Raw genomic sequence first — 14,703 nt, 5'->3', positions numbered from 1 at the left:
GCGTATCAAATTGATACATACATGAATGCTCCTACTGAATCAGCTGTAATTTGATATAATTTTCGCCTTGGCCCAGATGACTTCTCTGAAAAAAATCAATATTTTATTTTATGGTTAGTACTCCTAAAATATATAAAACATTTCAGTGCGTATCAATTATATACACATGATCCATGAGAAAAGGTTTGGAAAATATTTAGTCAAAACAACAATGCAAAACCAGCAATTTCATTTATAAAAAGCAAACTAATAAATTTGTTATTATTTTATTTATGATACACTAATGAATTCATCTACAACTACTAAAGCATTACTTATAATATGAATTGATTTTGATAGCAATATTTTTGAAATGAGTAATACATTGTTACAATAATATGAAATGTCTAACAAAGTATTCACTGGTTGAACTGGTACAATTATGTTTTGGTTGATTTATGGGATTTAAAAAGCACTCCATGCAAATAAACTTTTCTTCACACACTAAACATTTAAGTCGAACTTGAGGTGTTTTCTGAACAGTAAGCTTTCAATTAAACCTTTTGGTTAAAGCAGCATAACACATCACACATCTTCCTCTTTTTTCCAGTTGGATCAGTTTATGGTTAACTAACGCATTTACACATAGCTGCAAATCTTGCTTCTTAAGAGCCAGTTAGAAAATAAGATAACTACTTAAAATCTCTAAAATGTTTCTCTCTAAAAATTAGCTGACTGCCAGGGCTACAAACACAAAATGTATGACCCAATGGTATATAACTTTTACTACTGTCCAGAACAACAAATGCACCATTTCAATCAATGCTACAGTGTGTAATATTGATACAAATCAATCCCAATTTTAACAATACCTGTGTATCAATTTGATACACATGGTCTGGCAGACAGAACTCCCAAATATACATTTGGGCTTGAGGTAAAAATTTCCATCATAGGCCTGGCGCTGAGAGTGTTAAATCATTCATAAGTTAATTTTGTTATGCAGATTTTTAACAATATGAATCCTTAAGAAATAATAAATGAAACACATTTGTTTTATCTCAATAAAATAAAACTATGAATTTTTAAATTATTTGTTCAAAATGATTCCCACTTTCCTGTAAACAATAATAGTCTTTGTTGAAATTCACATCATACTTTTATTAAGGTTTTTTTTAGTTACATTCCTACATGCTCTTAAAATTTTATTTTTCCACTCTCGTATGTTAGCATGAATTTCTTTATAAATTATTTATTTTAAATGATCCCACAAATAAAGTCCAGTGGTGTAAGATTAGCAGATCTTGCCAGTCACTCAACTTTTCCTCTTCTATCTATCCAATGCCCAGGAAACATTTGGTCAAACCATTGTCGAACTGGTAGTGAACAGTGAGCAGGTGCTCCATCTTGCTGAAAGTGAAGCATGTCTTTATTAAGTAACATGTTTCCATTATCATCTAACTGAGTTTCTAGGGCATGGATTGTTAGTGGCTGAATAACTTCATGCAGCAATTGCAAATACTTTTAATGTGTCAAATTCCCATCAATAAATACTGGTTTGATTATGTTATCACCGTAAATCCCCCCCCACAATATATTTAATTTTTCAGGATACTGGGAGTTTCCAACATTGAAAACATTACTATCTACTTTGTTCCAGTATCGGCAGTTATGTTTATTAACAAAACCATTTAGAAAGAAGGTGAGAATTCGTCAAAAAAACAAATATTTTTCGTAAGCATTGGACTGGCATTTATTAATTGAATCATTTCTTCACAGAATTCAACCCTTCTGTAAGCATCATCCTCATTGAGTTCTTGATGTAGTTGAATTTTATATGAAAAATTTTAATGTAGTGAAAACAGAAACATAAAAAATCCCAATTTCACGAGATATTTTATGAATTTAGCTTTGAGGATTTGCTATTACATTTCCCAACATTTCAACCAAAGTTAATTCACATAAAATCTTTTGCCCTGCACATTTCTTATTCATGGCAGATACCGTTTCTTGGAATTTTTCACAAGTTTTACAGTGTAAGAGTGTGAAACATTTTTATTTAGAAATGTAAATTTAAAAATGTAGAAATTTAAATGGTAGAACAATAACACAAACCAAATGCCAATTTTAACTAATGAGCACAACAATTTAAATAAAACATGATGAAATAAATACAATACTTTTTGCCACTAATTACATACAATATGAAAGAAAACAATTTGCAAAAATTTACCATAGAAACTAAGATCTTATAACTGGCAGAGAATTATATAACCTGTTACAACAAGGTAATCAATTTTTCAATATGTTGCCAGCAATGAAGTACATACCTTATTATTGGTTTTTTGTATGTTTAACTGATGTTATAATGCTGTGTTTATAAGTACATTTTGTCTATGCTGGAGAAACCTAAGTCCCATATTTTTAACAAGAACAGACAATTTCAGACCTAATGCTTTGAATCAGTAACACTGTATCCCAAATTAACCTAAAAACACCACCTTTTTAATCATAACTTCAATACCATTGAACCAATTTTTATTTTATTTGTACCAAATTAGTTGCCATTCAAAGGGCCTTCCAATGAGGTGTCACAAGCTACATCATGTCATTTAAAAAAACAAGTTTTCAACCCTTGAAAATTTAGAAAACATTTAAGGGCAAAATTTTGTGTTTGTAATTTAAAAAAATAATTTTCACAGTTGTAATCCACAAATTATGACTATTTCAAGTGGTTTAATAAATAATATCACGTAATTTTATAGTTATTTTTGTTGAACTGAAATTTAAAAAAAGTACTACCACAAATGGTTTATCGCACCTACCGAGCAAAGGGGTGGACGGATTTTTATTTTCTTTTCACCAAAATTCATTATTTTTTTCTGGTTGTCAATTAATATAATTAAATGTTACCATTGCCATTTAAGATTTTTGAATTGAGGTAGGTGTAGAAAAGAGGGTGGGTTCCACTCCTTTGAAAATAATTTTAAAAAGGTTCCCCCGAGAATGCGTACATGCCTGCAAACAAAAATATTATGGGATTGATAGCTGTTGAATAATAAACATGGTAACTTTTCAACTGTTCACCCAGTACATGTTTATATGTATTCAAATGTAAAGCAAATGCATTCCTTATCATTAAAAAATATGTGATATGATTTAAATAAACTGAATTCATAATTGGATATCCCAGCATATGGATTGAGGATAATTAATGATAGTTCATTTAATCTAGCACAGCTGAAATTGATAAATATTTATAACCCAGCTGCATGCAGAGAAATATATATTGTATAGTGGTGGATATAAATTGAATAATAAATTCATACTTGGTAGCTAAGGATTAAAGGAAATTTCTTGTTTCTATTTAAAGCAATAAATTTGTATTTTTCTAAATTTAAGTGCTTATGCCCTAAATAGAAAACTCTCAAAACCTATTATGGAAATATAAAATTAAATGCACATTTAAAATTTAAATAATTATCAATGGATAATTTTTAATAAATATCAAAGGTAAATATAAAGAAAAAAACAAAACATAATAAATAAAATAATATAAAACAATTAAAGACAATAAAAAGTAAATATTAAACTAGTAACTAATAAATGCTGGAAGTACTACTACTTTATTTATTTATTGTATTTTCATTATTTGTTTCATATTCTTTTGTTTAAGTTTTAAAGTATTTACTTCATTTCTTTGTGTTTTTTTTTTTTAATAACTGAAACTTGCTTTTTATGTTTTAATTTTGTTAGCAATTTTTTAATATTTTAAATCTAAAATTTTATTTTAATAACCATACAGTAAGTTCTTTCTTTGTACTATAATTTTAAATAATATGTTATTTACATTTAACTCAGACATATTAATTTTTTTAAGCTTATTATCTAGAATTACCAGAATCAAATTGTTGTATAATATTGCAGTTTACAAACTACTGCATATTATGCAATATCATGTTACATAATATCTATTGTTTCATCTTTTGGTTATTGGTTCCATTGAAATCTTTTCATTCATTTCACTTTTATTTTTAAAATATATATGTAAATGTCTGAGGTCATACATAAAAAAAAATAAAAATATATACAAATAAAAGACAGTAATATTTTTATTATTTTTAAATTAATGGAATTTTTATTTTTTTTTTTTTTTTTAGACAAGACTTATAGTTACACAGAGTGTTAATAATTTGCATAATTTCTCACGTATAATAGTACTGAATGGGGGAGAAATATCAGAAGAAGGAACATTCAATGATTTACTTTCAAGAAGGGGTGCATTTTCTTTATTTATATTACAGTACCTGACAACTCCTAGTGATGTAATACCTAATGGTAATGGTAAGTAAACTAACTTCTCTTATGTGATAATGGATGCATATACTGTATGTTTTGTTTAGAGGGGATGGCAAATTAAAGACAGAATGTTACATACCTATAAAACTTACCACCACTGGCTGATGTAAAAATTTTCACCTCAAATTCAAACATTAAACTAGCAAATTCAAACATATATGTTTATGTTCAAATGCAGAAGTGTAAACACTCCTTAATTTATTTTTATTTTTCATGCAGAAAGATGGTAAAGATGGTAAAGATGGTAAGTAAACTAACTTCTCTTATGTGATAATGGATGCATATACTGTATGTTTTGTTTAGAGGGGATGGCAAATTAAAGACAGAATGTTACATACCTATAAAACTTACCACCACTGGCTGATGTAAAAATTTTCACCTCAAATTCAAACATTAAACTAGCAAATTCAAACATATATGTTTATGTTCAAATGCAGAAGTGTAAACACTCCTTAATTTATTTTTATTTTTCATGCAGAAAGATGGTGGCTACTGGAATTTTTAATGCATAAATCAGTTCCAAATGTGAAAAATAATTTGTGGAAAAAATTTTTCGACTTTATATTTTGCAAAACATCTATTTGAAGATTTTAGTTGCTGTAATTACACTATAAAGTCTTTGTTTTAAGAAGTTAAAAGATAATTTTTTTTTATAAATTGGTGTAGTTTTTGATTCTTTTCACATTGTGAAAGGATATACCTGTAGAATAGTTACATATATATAAACACAGTTTTATGTATAATGCAATTATAATTTTCTGAAGATTATAACTGCTGTATCTCTACAGTACCTTTACTATATCTTTACTACCTTTCAATTCTTTCCTGTCTTTTAGTTTTCTTAGGAGCTGGTTGAAAACTTATCCATTAAAATTTAGGTTTACAATATTGAATTAGCTTGTTTCATGAATTTTTCACCACCATTACTCCATGATACAGACTTGATACGAATTACTAATGTTTCCTAATATGCTTGAGATGGAAATTTTTATTATTGAAAATGTTTGCCATTTTCAAAGGTGACTTATATCTCATGTAACTTTGTTAAGTCATTGGTATCTAATAGTTTTAATATTTTTGTTACTTACTTTTTTGTTTTAGAAAATTATCAAAAAGTTAAATTGTCAGCTTTGGATAATAGTAGTTCTGTTGTTGACGATGTTCCATCAGTACTTACACACCCTCAGTTTAATCCTAACAGTATTCGAACACCTAGCAGTCCTCACAACTCTAACCAACGAATTAACAAAAGTGCATCACTTTATCATCGTCCTTCTGTCACCATTAAGAATTGTGATTCTCAAGCTTGTTCATATTTTATGTAAGCGAGTCATTATTTTTTTACTCATTTTCATACTTAAATGCATTTAACTATAACTGTAATATTTATTTGTTCTTTGATTTTTTCTAATTATTTTGTTCTAACCAATGATAATCTGTATATAATGTGAAAATTTTCCATCACATCTTATTTTAATAGATGATTTTTTGCTTTGATTTCAGTTTCTAATAAAATGAATTACATAGATGTTTTATCATCTTGCTCATAACAATGAGCCTTTGTATATGATGAGCCCTTGTACATAACAATGAGCTCTTCCATCACTTCTTCAGGTTGTTGAAGGAAAAAGGTAAAATATAGATATGCCAGAAATGTGTATTCTGATGTCCTGGAATTCTGTGGATTTGTCTTACGATTTAAATATTATGAGGTACAAATTTAATTTTGTAAAAGGCAAAGTATAAAATTACATTATTCTGTAATAAATACAGGGATGAATCATAATTAATCTCCTATTTATTTAAAAATACAGTTTTTACATTGAAAAACATTCAGTGAAGGTCAAGTATTCTTTCTTAAAATTCTGTATATACATCTAGGAAGATTATTGTCAGAACACTCATTGATGACTTCAAAAAATGAAACTTTGTTGGACGGCTTCAGATGATTTGTTATATATAGTTTAGAAAACTCTTCTCAATGCATTCAGAAAACTGATATTATTGATCAATGTAACTATAATTCAGTGTAAACTATATAAATAGTTTATCCCTTGCTTGTGGGTATTAATTTTTTTATTTGCAGTAATTTACAGGAGATGAAACAGAAACATCAGTATATTCTTTATTATTTCAAACTTCTATTAAAATAAGATATAGTGAACAATTTTCATAATGTATAGATTATTGGTTACTCATAAGTCAAGAAACTGTAGAAGTTGTTAAAAAAAAATCAAGAGTTAGAAAAGCAATAGTGATAATTTCAATTAAATGAATAATAGTAGAAGTATTTCAATTAAAAAGGTTAACACATCTGAAAAATACTCTTCATTGAAGCAGCAGCATTAAAAAAAAAATTAACTCCTTATGCTCACCTAAATGAACAGGGTAAATGAAGGATTAATTTTATTTTTCTTTAATAAGATTTATGACAAACAATTAATTATCTTTGATTTTTCATTGTTTCAAATTATTTAACTTAAATTATTCTGAAACGCCTAACATCTTTTTCAATAAAAACGTTTTTTAAAAAAATGTTCATTCTTCAGCAATTCTGGATTTTGGCTCACCCAAATTAGGGTAATGATTTAGTTACCCAAGATGTTGAAGAGAGGGCAAGTAACATATACTAGTGAAACTCAATTTAAACCAAGAACTTAAAAGTAGGTTAAAATTAGATTAAGTAAAAAAATTGGTGTACTAAACAAGCTGCAGATTTTTAGCTGTTTATCTTGAGTGAAGATAATATGTGGATGACATATTAATTGTGTAGAAGACCTAGCTACCAAATATTAAACTTGCTAACAGAAAATTGGTTTGAAATTAATGTTTCTAAATGAAAATGATGAAAACCTTCTGACTTGAACCAACTCTCTAGTGTGGTTTTGAGGATTAATTTAAAAGATATAATTTCAAATGAAAATTTCCATCAAAGTTGTACACAGAGAAAATATTAAAGTCTGAGTTTTCAAACAATAAAAGATAATTAAAAATAGACAAACAATTTTAAAAAAAAGCAGGAGCAATATGATAAAAGATCAATATAATTCATTTTGTTTTCTTTTAATCTGAATCATGATTACTATCATGAGATTGAAATCTTTGCTTCCTACTTTCAGGTTTATAATATTTATTAAAGGAAGTAGCACTATTTTGACCTGTGATTCAGATTGATGAAACATTTTTGGGCTTGGAGGATAGAAATTTTTGGCCAATGGCAATCTTTCACTGTGCATTTTGTTGCTTTGTTTCAGGGTTTCATTGGGGAGTATGCTTTGCTTATTGCATCTATTGTGAATGCATTTAATCAGCAAATTCTTACATATTAATGATTCTTCAAACATCGTCGCCAACATAACTCATCTATGAATTCATTAAATTCTGTTCATATCCAGGAAAATGCTAAACTTTTAAGCTCTCTTCTGCATTTTTTCTTTTATAATTAAGGAAATATTTTTTGAACGGAATATATGAATAGCAAACTGATGAATTTTAAAATTTATAAATTTTTTTAACTTTCTGTTTAATACTGCTTACCTTTCATTGCAAAGGTAAGCAGTACCTAAACATAGAAACTATAGTGAACTTAGCAGAAAAGATAATAGTTATTATCTTAACAACAATAATTTCAAATTTTCTTTACTTCACAGTTTCATTTCAAGTTTACAAATACTCAATCTTCTGTTTCTGTATGAGACGAGGATTTTTGTATAATTTGATTTGGAAGTTACAAACTTTTTATACTATTATCAGATAGAATTTATGAACTTTTGTTATTTCAACGGTTTCAGTCTTTCAATAAAAATTGATCGTCAATAAAAAATCGTTAAATTGAGTTAAACGTTCTTGCTACAGATATTTTATCCATAGTTTCACTAATATCAGTCATTATATCAAAGTATGTATCCCTTTCAGAAACAGAGCTTTAAAAATATTTTTACTCTAGTAGTACAGAAATAAATGCTACAATAAGACTATTTTGATATATAGCTTACTTACATCTAGGGTGTATATAAGAACATGTATAAAACTTATTTTTAGTAAAAATAATATTTATAATATTTATTCAAAAAGGTAGTACAGTTTTTGTATCATTGTACTTCAAGTACTATGACAATCTTGGAAGCATGTTTTTCTCTTCCCTAAGCTAAGCGATACATTACACATAGAAAACACCCAAACAGTTCGTACTTGATTGTCCTTTGTATTGCACGTCTTCTCCGAGTAGATCTTACTGGCTCATACATAGAACTTTCTTGTTGTCTATTTTCTGAAACATTTGTTTTTTTATTTTTAATTTGTACTGACAGACTAGACCTATTTTTCTTATCTCTTTTCCCTAATGATGAGTTTTTCCTACTTATAACAACGGCTGTTGTCATCAAACTTCTTGAAATGTTCCTTCTGAAGTTCATAAATAATTTTTCTTGATTCATCTGTTTGTGCAAAACTAATACATTTACAGCACTAGCATCTATTTGATACCAGAAAAGACAATGCCACCACTTTTTACTCTTCAGATTTATTTTGTATATTCCCTTTAACTGATCAAATTTATCAATACAGTTTATTTTTATTATAAGTAATTATTACTACTGGACAATTAATAATAACTTGAGTTCCACCTTTCAGCTTCCACTTTTTTCTTTTATCTCTTCTGGATTATGGCAATTTGAAAGCAAATGGACTGTTCTATTATCCTTCCATTTTACCATAGCTATTCCATGACTGCTTGTAGCCCAGTCATAGTCTTCTTGTTTCACGGATTTCTCAATACTGGAAGATTCTTGCGGTTTTGGTTAACTACTACAAGCATTAATACCATTGATTTTCAAAATTTTAAGTAAAGCTGGGCTAGTAAAATAGTTATTAAAATAAATAAATTCTATGGTTTTTATATTTTATTTCTTCAGAATTGATTTAATGACAGTTTCCCCAAGATTTTTATGTATTGTGTTGCCCTTTTTCCCTGTGTATATATCAAATTTTCAGCAGTGTCCTGGTTTATTGGGCAACACTCATAATTTATATCCCCTTCTTTAAAGATTTTCTAGGCAAATAATGCTTGAAAGAAAACCTGCCTTTAGATCTGACCATAGTCTCATCACAGACATTATTTCAGACAGATTAAAATGCATTTTGAAGTTGTCAGAAGTGAAGAAATTTGTACAATTTGTCATAATTTGGGTCACCTTTTTTAGATACACTACTATTATCATTAACATGTAAATAAGAAAGCAGCCACCCAAAGCAGTGGATGCTCATTGTCTTGCTAATATAGGTATCGTGCAAGTTTGGGTATAAGGACCAGTAATTTCTATAGCTGAACAGCTACTTTATACCCATCAAAATATTTATACCAATAAACAGTTTAATTTACTCCCTATTTATTGGCAGATTTGTAAGTTTTTTCAGTAGTAAATGCATTTTTGTTGAGCACATAGATTTAAGCAATAAATTAATTGGTCTATGATATCAGAAATAAAAAGCTGAAACAATTTTACAGAAGGCAATTCATTGGAATCTATTTCTTTTACAAGTGACATTGGACCACTGTCATGGGTAAATGCTGGAGGTGTAGCTGGGCGATCTGCTTTTCCCCACTGAACTGCAGGAAAATTGATAGGTTCTGTAAACTGAAGCGAATCTGATAATAGTGTATCATTGCTGAATTGTTGTTCCTCTTCAGTAACAGATTCATTTATAGGCGCCAAATCAATTTAATTAATTTTTTTGATTCATCATTACATTCAGGATCACTAACAGAAAAGTTGGGATTAACAGCTTCTTGATCAGACAGTATGGTCTCAGACAGGATCCCCAAAAGCTCTTTTTCAGATAATCTTGTCCCTTGTCAAGAAAATGAGAATTTGATTATTCAAATTTGTTTATTTATTTATCTAATTTGGCGGTATTTGTTGATCGATAAATATTTCATTATTCAAATTTATAAAATTAAATAAATAAAATTAATAAATAATAATTTGCCGGCCTCCGTGGCGCAAGTGGTAGCGTTTCAGCCTTTCTTTCAGAGGTTCTGGGTTTGAATCCCTGTCAGGCATGGCACTTTAATACGGTACATTTCCATATCCCACGCACAAGCTTCAAGCTTAATGGCGATATCGACAAGCCAAAAGAAATCCACGCTTAGAAATTAAATTAACTAATCTGAAAAATTAATTGGCATCGGACTGCTTCTAGCGGGAGCCTTGTGCAACGGATCTCTCACGCTAAATAAAGAGTCCTTTTTTATTACTGATAAATATTTACTAATCATCCCTTTCTTTTATTAAAAAAATAATAAATAAATAAAATTAATAAATAATAAGTAAATAAAATTCAAATGTAAAATATAAATAAAAATTATCCACGCTTAGAAATTAAATTAATTTGTAAATTAATTGACAACGGTCTGCTTCTGGCGGGAGAGAGAGCATAAAGTAAAACTTTGCTTTTAGCGTGGAGGAAGCCGTGTACAGCCGTCTGGCGCACCACGATTGGTCCGCTCTGCGTCAAAAGCAGCTAAAATAAAAATGTGAACTCATACGACAAACAAAGAAACCCACCCACCATCATATTTTATAGAGAATGAATGATTTTGACAAAATTAGTTCAGCCATAAATATTTGATTATTCAAATTTATTTATTTATCGATCTACTTTGGCAGTATTTGTTGAATTCTTTTTCTAAAATCATGCCAAAACGAAAGAGGTGTAATATAGGTAGAAAATCAATAGATGCGAGGCGAATGTCTACATGGCGTTTACATGAGACTATGGAAGAGCGTGAGGATATATTTTACGATGCTATACAATAGAGGAAAGCCACTTTAAAGTTCAGATCTACTTTTGAATATGATCCTCATTTGCATTATATTAACAGTAAAGATTTACAAACTGGTGCAATGGTTAAAATATGCAGCAAAATACTGGAAAGATGAAGCACTTGCATGTATTGTTCTGGTGGAAAAGTTTCACTTCCTACACTTAATGAGCTACCAAAACCAATCAACAGTTAATTTAGGATCTTATCTTTTGTCAAAACGTTTTCTCGATAACGTTGGAAAATACAAGACTTCATTTTAGATGACCTCTTTCGGTGCTAAACAAACTGTAGAAGGGAATTTTATGCCTATGTTTAAAATTTCAGGTCAAATTCAAGGTCATCACCTTGCATGATAAATGAAAAATGTTCAAAAACGTATCCTGGAGTATACATTTGTAACATTCAAACTGCAGATGATGGTTACCCAACTTTCGTAGGAGAAGCCCAGAGGACGGAGGTCATATGACAACTGTAAACATGCAAGGTAACATAATTGATATTGGTAATAAATGGATCGTTCAAATTGTCCGCTATTGTCACCTTACTTGAATAATCAACATAAATGTTGAATTTTGCAACTCCGTGCAAGCAATTCAATATATCTGCAGCTATATTACCAAAGATTCAGCACAAGCTACTTTTTCGGTTGAAAATCAAAGAGATGAGTTGAGTCAGTACATTAATGGCAGATATATATGTACATCTAAGGGCGATTGGCGATTTTTTGACTTTCCACTTATCCCACTATTTTTCACTTAGCGGTTCACTTAGAAAATTATCAACGTATTAATTTCACTGAACAAAATCTCCGACGAGTCCTTGAAAGTCCACAGACGACCACTCTTATTGCTTTTTTTGAGCTTTTTCAGCCGATGATCGCCAAGACACTGTTATATCCTGAACTTCGTAGACACTATAATAATAATAATAATAATAAGTTTAGCAGAAGAAAGCGCGAAACTTGGAATAAAAAAGGATGCTGTTCTGGTTAGAATATGTACAATTCATCCAAACCAAAGTGAATGCTTTCATCTGCGTATGTTATTGCATAATGTTAAAGGATCTACATCATTTCATTACTTGAAAACTGTTGATGGTGTGCTACACCAAACATATAAAGCTGCTTGCGCTGCACTTGGCTTATTGGAAATTGATAATCACTGGATAGACACACCTGCTGATTCTATTATTTGACAGTTTTCGCATAAATTAAGAGAATTATTTGCAATTATATTAGTTTTTTGTCATCCTGCCCTCCCTAAACATCCTGGGAAATGTTCCAAAAAGATTTTTGTAAAGACATTTTACATCAAATCCGACAAACCAATAACGTTGAGATTAAAATTTCAGATGAAATATTGAATAGAGGTCTCATTGAGATTGAAAATATTGTTACGTTAAGTAAGAAATACTTATGCGATTTCGGTTTACCTACAACACGTGATAATTAAGAAGCTATTAATGCTTATGACACCCTGTTAAGACATTTTTCGAGAAAGAATTTCGTAATATTAATCTTGCCAAATTAGTACCAGATCAACGTCTGGCGTTTGATGATATAAATGATAGTGTTGCTAGCAACAACCCAAAGATTTTTTCTGAGACGCTCCTGGAGGCACTGGGTTCACTTTCTTAATTAATCTGCTTCTTCCTCAAGTTCGCTCAACTAAAAACGTTGTAACCGGTGTAGCATCATCAGGAAGGAATTGTCCAGGATGATTAAAGCTAGGAAGAGAGAATGTTGGACATGCTTACTTCAAGAGATAGAGGAGGTCCCCTTGAGGAAACCATACAGTTTCTTAGTTAAGAAGGTGCTGAAAGCGACCTGGTCTCACTTGATGTTAATAATGCGTTTAATAGTGTAACCCATGTTGTGATCAGGCATGCACTGCAGGAATTTTGCTTACCGAAATATTTAGTGCGAATTATTTGTTCGTATCTTGCAGATAGAAGATTCATATGTGAGGTGGAAGACGGTTTGATTGAGTGATGGTCGATACGGGTGTTCCTCAGGAGTCGGTCCTTGGACCAACACTCTGGAATATTGCTTATTCCGGATAACTACGTTTTTAGCGTTCCACTGTCCCCTAAAGCAACGATAATGGATTTGCAGACAACATAACACTTGTCATAGACGCGGATACCCGAAGGGAGGCCGCCAGCAAAATCAGGGACTCCTACACTGCAGTTGGAGCATGGATGACTGAGGCGGAACTCAGTTTGGCGCCGGAGAAATCCGAGTTTGTGGTTATATCCTCTGTCAAGCGTAAACCACCTACCTTGTCAGTCGAGGTGGATGGAGAAGAATAGAGTCAAAGAATTTAATAAAATATCTAGGCGTATGGATTGACTACCGGCTGAGATTTGGAAGGCATGCCATTGAGGCTGTTGAAAAGGCGGAGAGTCATGTGTCGTATAACAGGAATTCTACCTAACTGTGGGGTTCCGGGGCAACTGCGGAGGAGGTTACTTACAGTCAAGTTAGAAGTCCTAATCGTGACTTGGTAATGCCACGCGAGACACCTGGACTGGACCGGGTGGGGGTGCGAGGTGTGTCCCCGGCTCCTGCGCGAACCGGAATGAGGTTGCGTTCCTCTTGTTAGGTGACCAAAATTGGTCGACTTATTTGGGTGTAGGTCTGAATTTCTATGTTGCGTAAGACATAATTTTGATTGGTATAAGTGTAGCACTGATTTAACTTTAAACTCGTTCGTTTTCTGAGGCATTCACAGTCACAAACGGTGTTGTCAAATCTTTACTATGCGCGGGGTTCGCGCTTCCGCGGTTTCGGTCAGTTAGTTTGAGGGAATCATATTAGGTTTGATGTGAAGAAGTCCGTTTGAGGCCTACGTGAAGGCGAAATTTGATATTTATTTTACTGATGCAAATGTCTGCCGAGGCATTTACATCGGTGGTATCCCGACGGAGGCCTGGATGATGACTGTGAAATGTAATCAGTTAGTCTAGAGACGACCTCCGGTAAAGACCCTCAGGGCTTGGAACAGAGGTGGTGTGGCGACCGGTAACGTCACAAGGTGGGTGTCTTCCCCCTACGGGGTTGGGATGGGTCCGGGGCAACTGCGGAGAAGGTTACTCACAGGAGTTGAATATAGCACGCTGCATACGGTGCAGAAATCTGGACGGATGTGATGCGGTACGAAAGTACAGCGGGAGGATTGAGGCCTTACGGAGAGGTGCTGCCTCCAGATTGCAACAGCTTACAGAACTGTATCTCTAGAGGCTGCAGAGGTCTTGGCGGGAATGCTTCCCGTAGACTTAGCGATCGCTCGCAGGAGAAGGCTTAAAAAAGCCTATATGTTCTTCTCAGTCGGATTCAAGGTAGAGTTTGGAGGCGAGGTTCAGTCGGAGGCGAGTTTGGTAATCACGGAGGAGTTGATGAGAGCATGGCAAGAAAGATGGGACGAATGTGAGACGGGCAGGTGGACCTATAGAGTAATAAAGACCATCTGGAAGATGGTCCAGAAGAATCTATGGCTCGCAGGATTTTAATTTAACTCTGCTGCTGGCAGGCCATGGGG

At 31.7% G+C, this 14,703-nt stretch overlaps 1 protein-coding gene across 1 annotated transcript in view; it reads left to right on the top strand.

The window, feature by feature from the left end:
- The window catches only part of LOC142317695 (multidrug resistance-associated protein 1-like), a 203,261-nt gene that overhangs the window by 101,288 nt on the left and 87,270 nt on the right, over positions 1-14,703 (top strand). The window contains exons 17-18 of the mRNA XM_075354243.1: positions 4,140-4,323; positions 5,440-5,659. Coding sequence (XP_075210358.1) covers positions 4,140-4,323; positions 5,440-5,659 — 404 coding nt within the window. The remainder of the gene's footprint in view (positions 1-4,139; positions 4,324-5,439; positions 5,660-14,703) is intronic.

This window comes from Lycorma delicatula, chromosome 1 (genome assembly GCF_047948215.1).
Source record: "Lycorma delicatula isolate Av1 chromosome 1, ASM4794821v1, whole genome shotgun sequence".
Lineage (NCBI taxonomy): Eukaryota > Metazoa > Arthropoda > Insecta > Hemiptera > Fulgoridae > Lycorma > Lycorma delicatula.
Note: the sequence above shows the minus strand (reverse complement) of the source record. Positions and strands in the feature narration are given on the sequence as shown.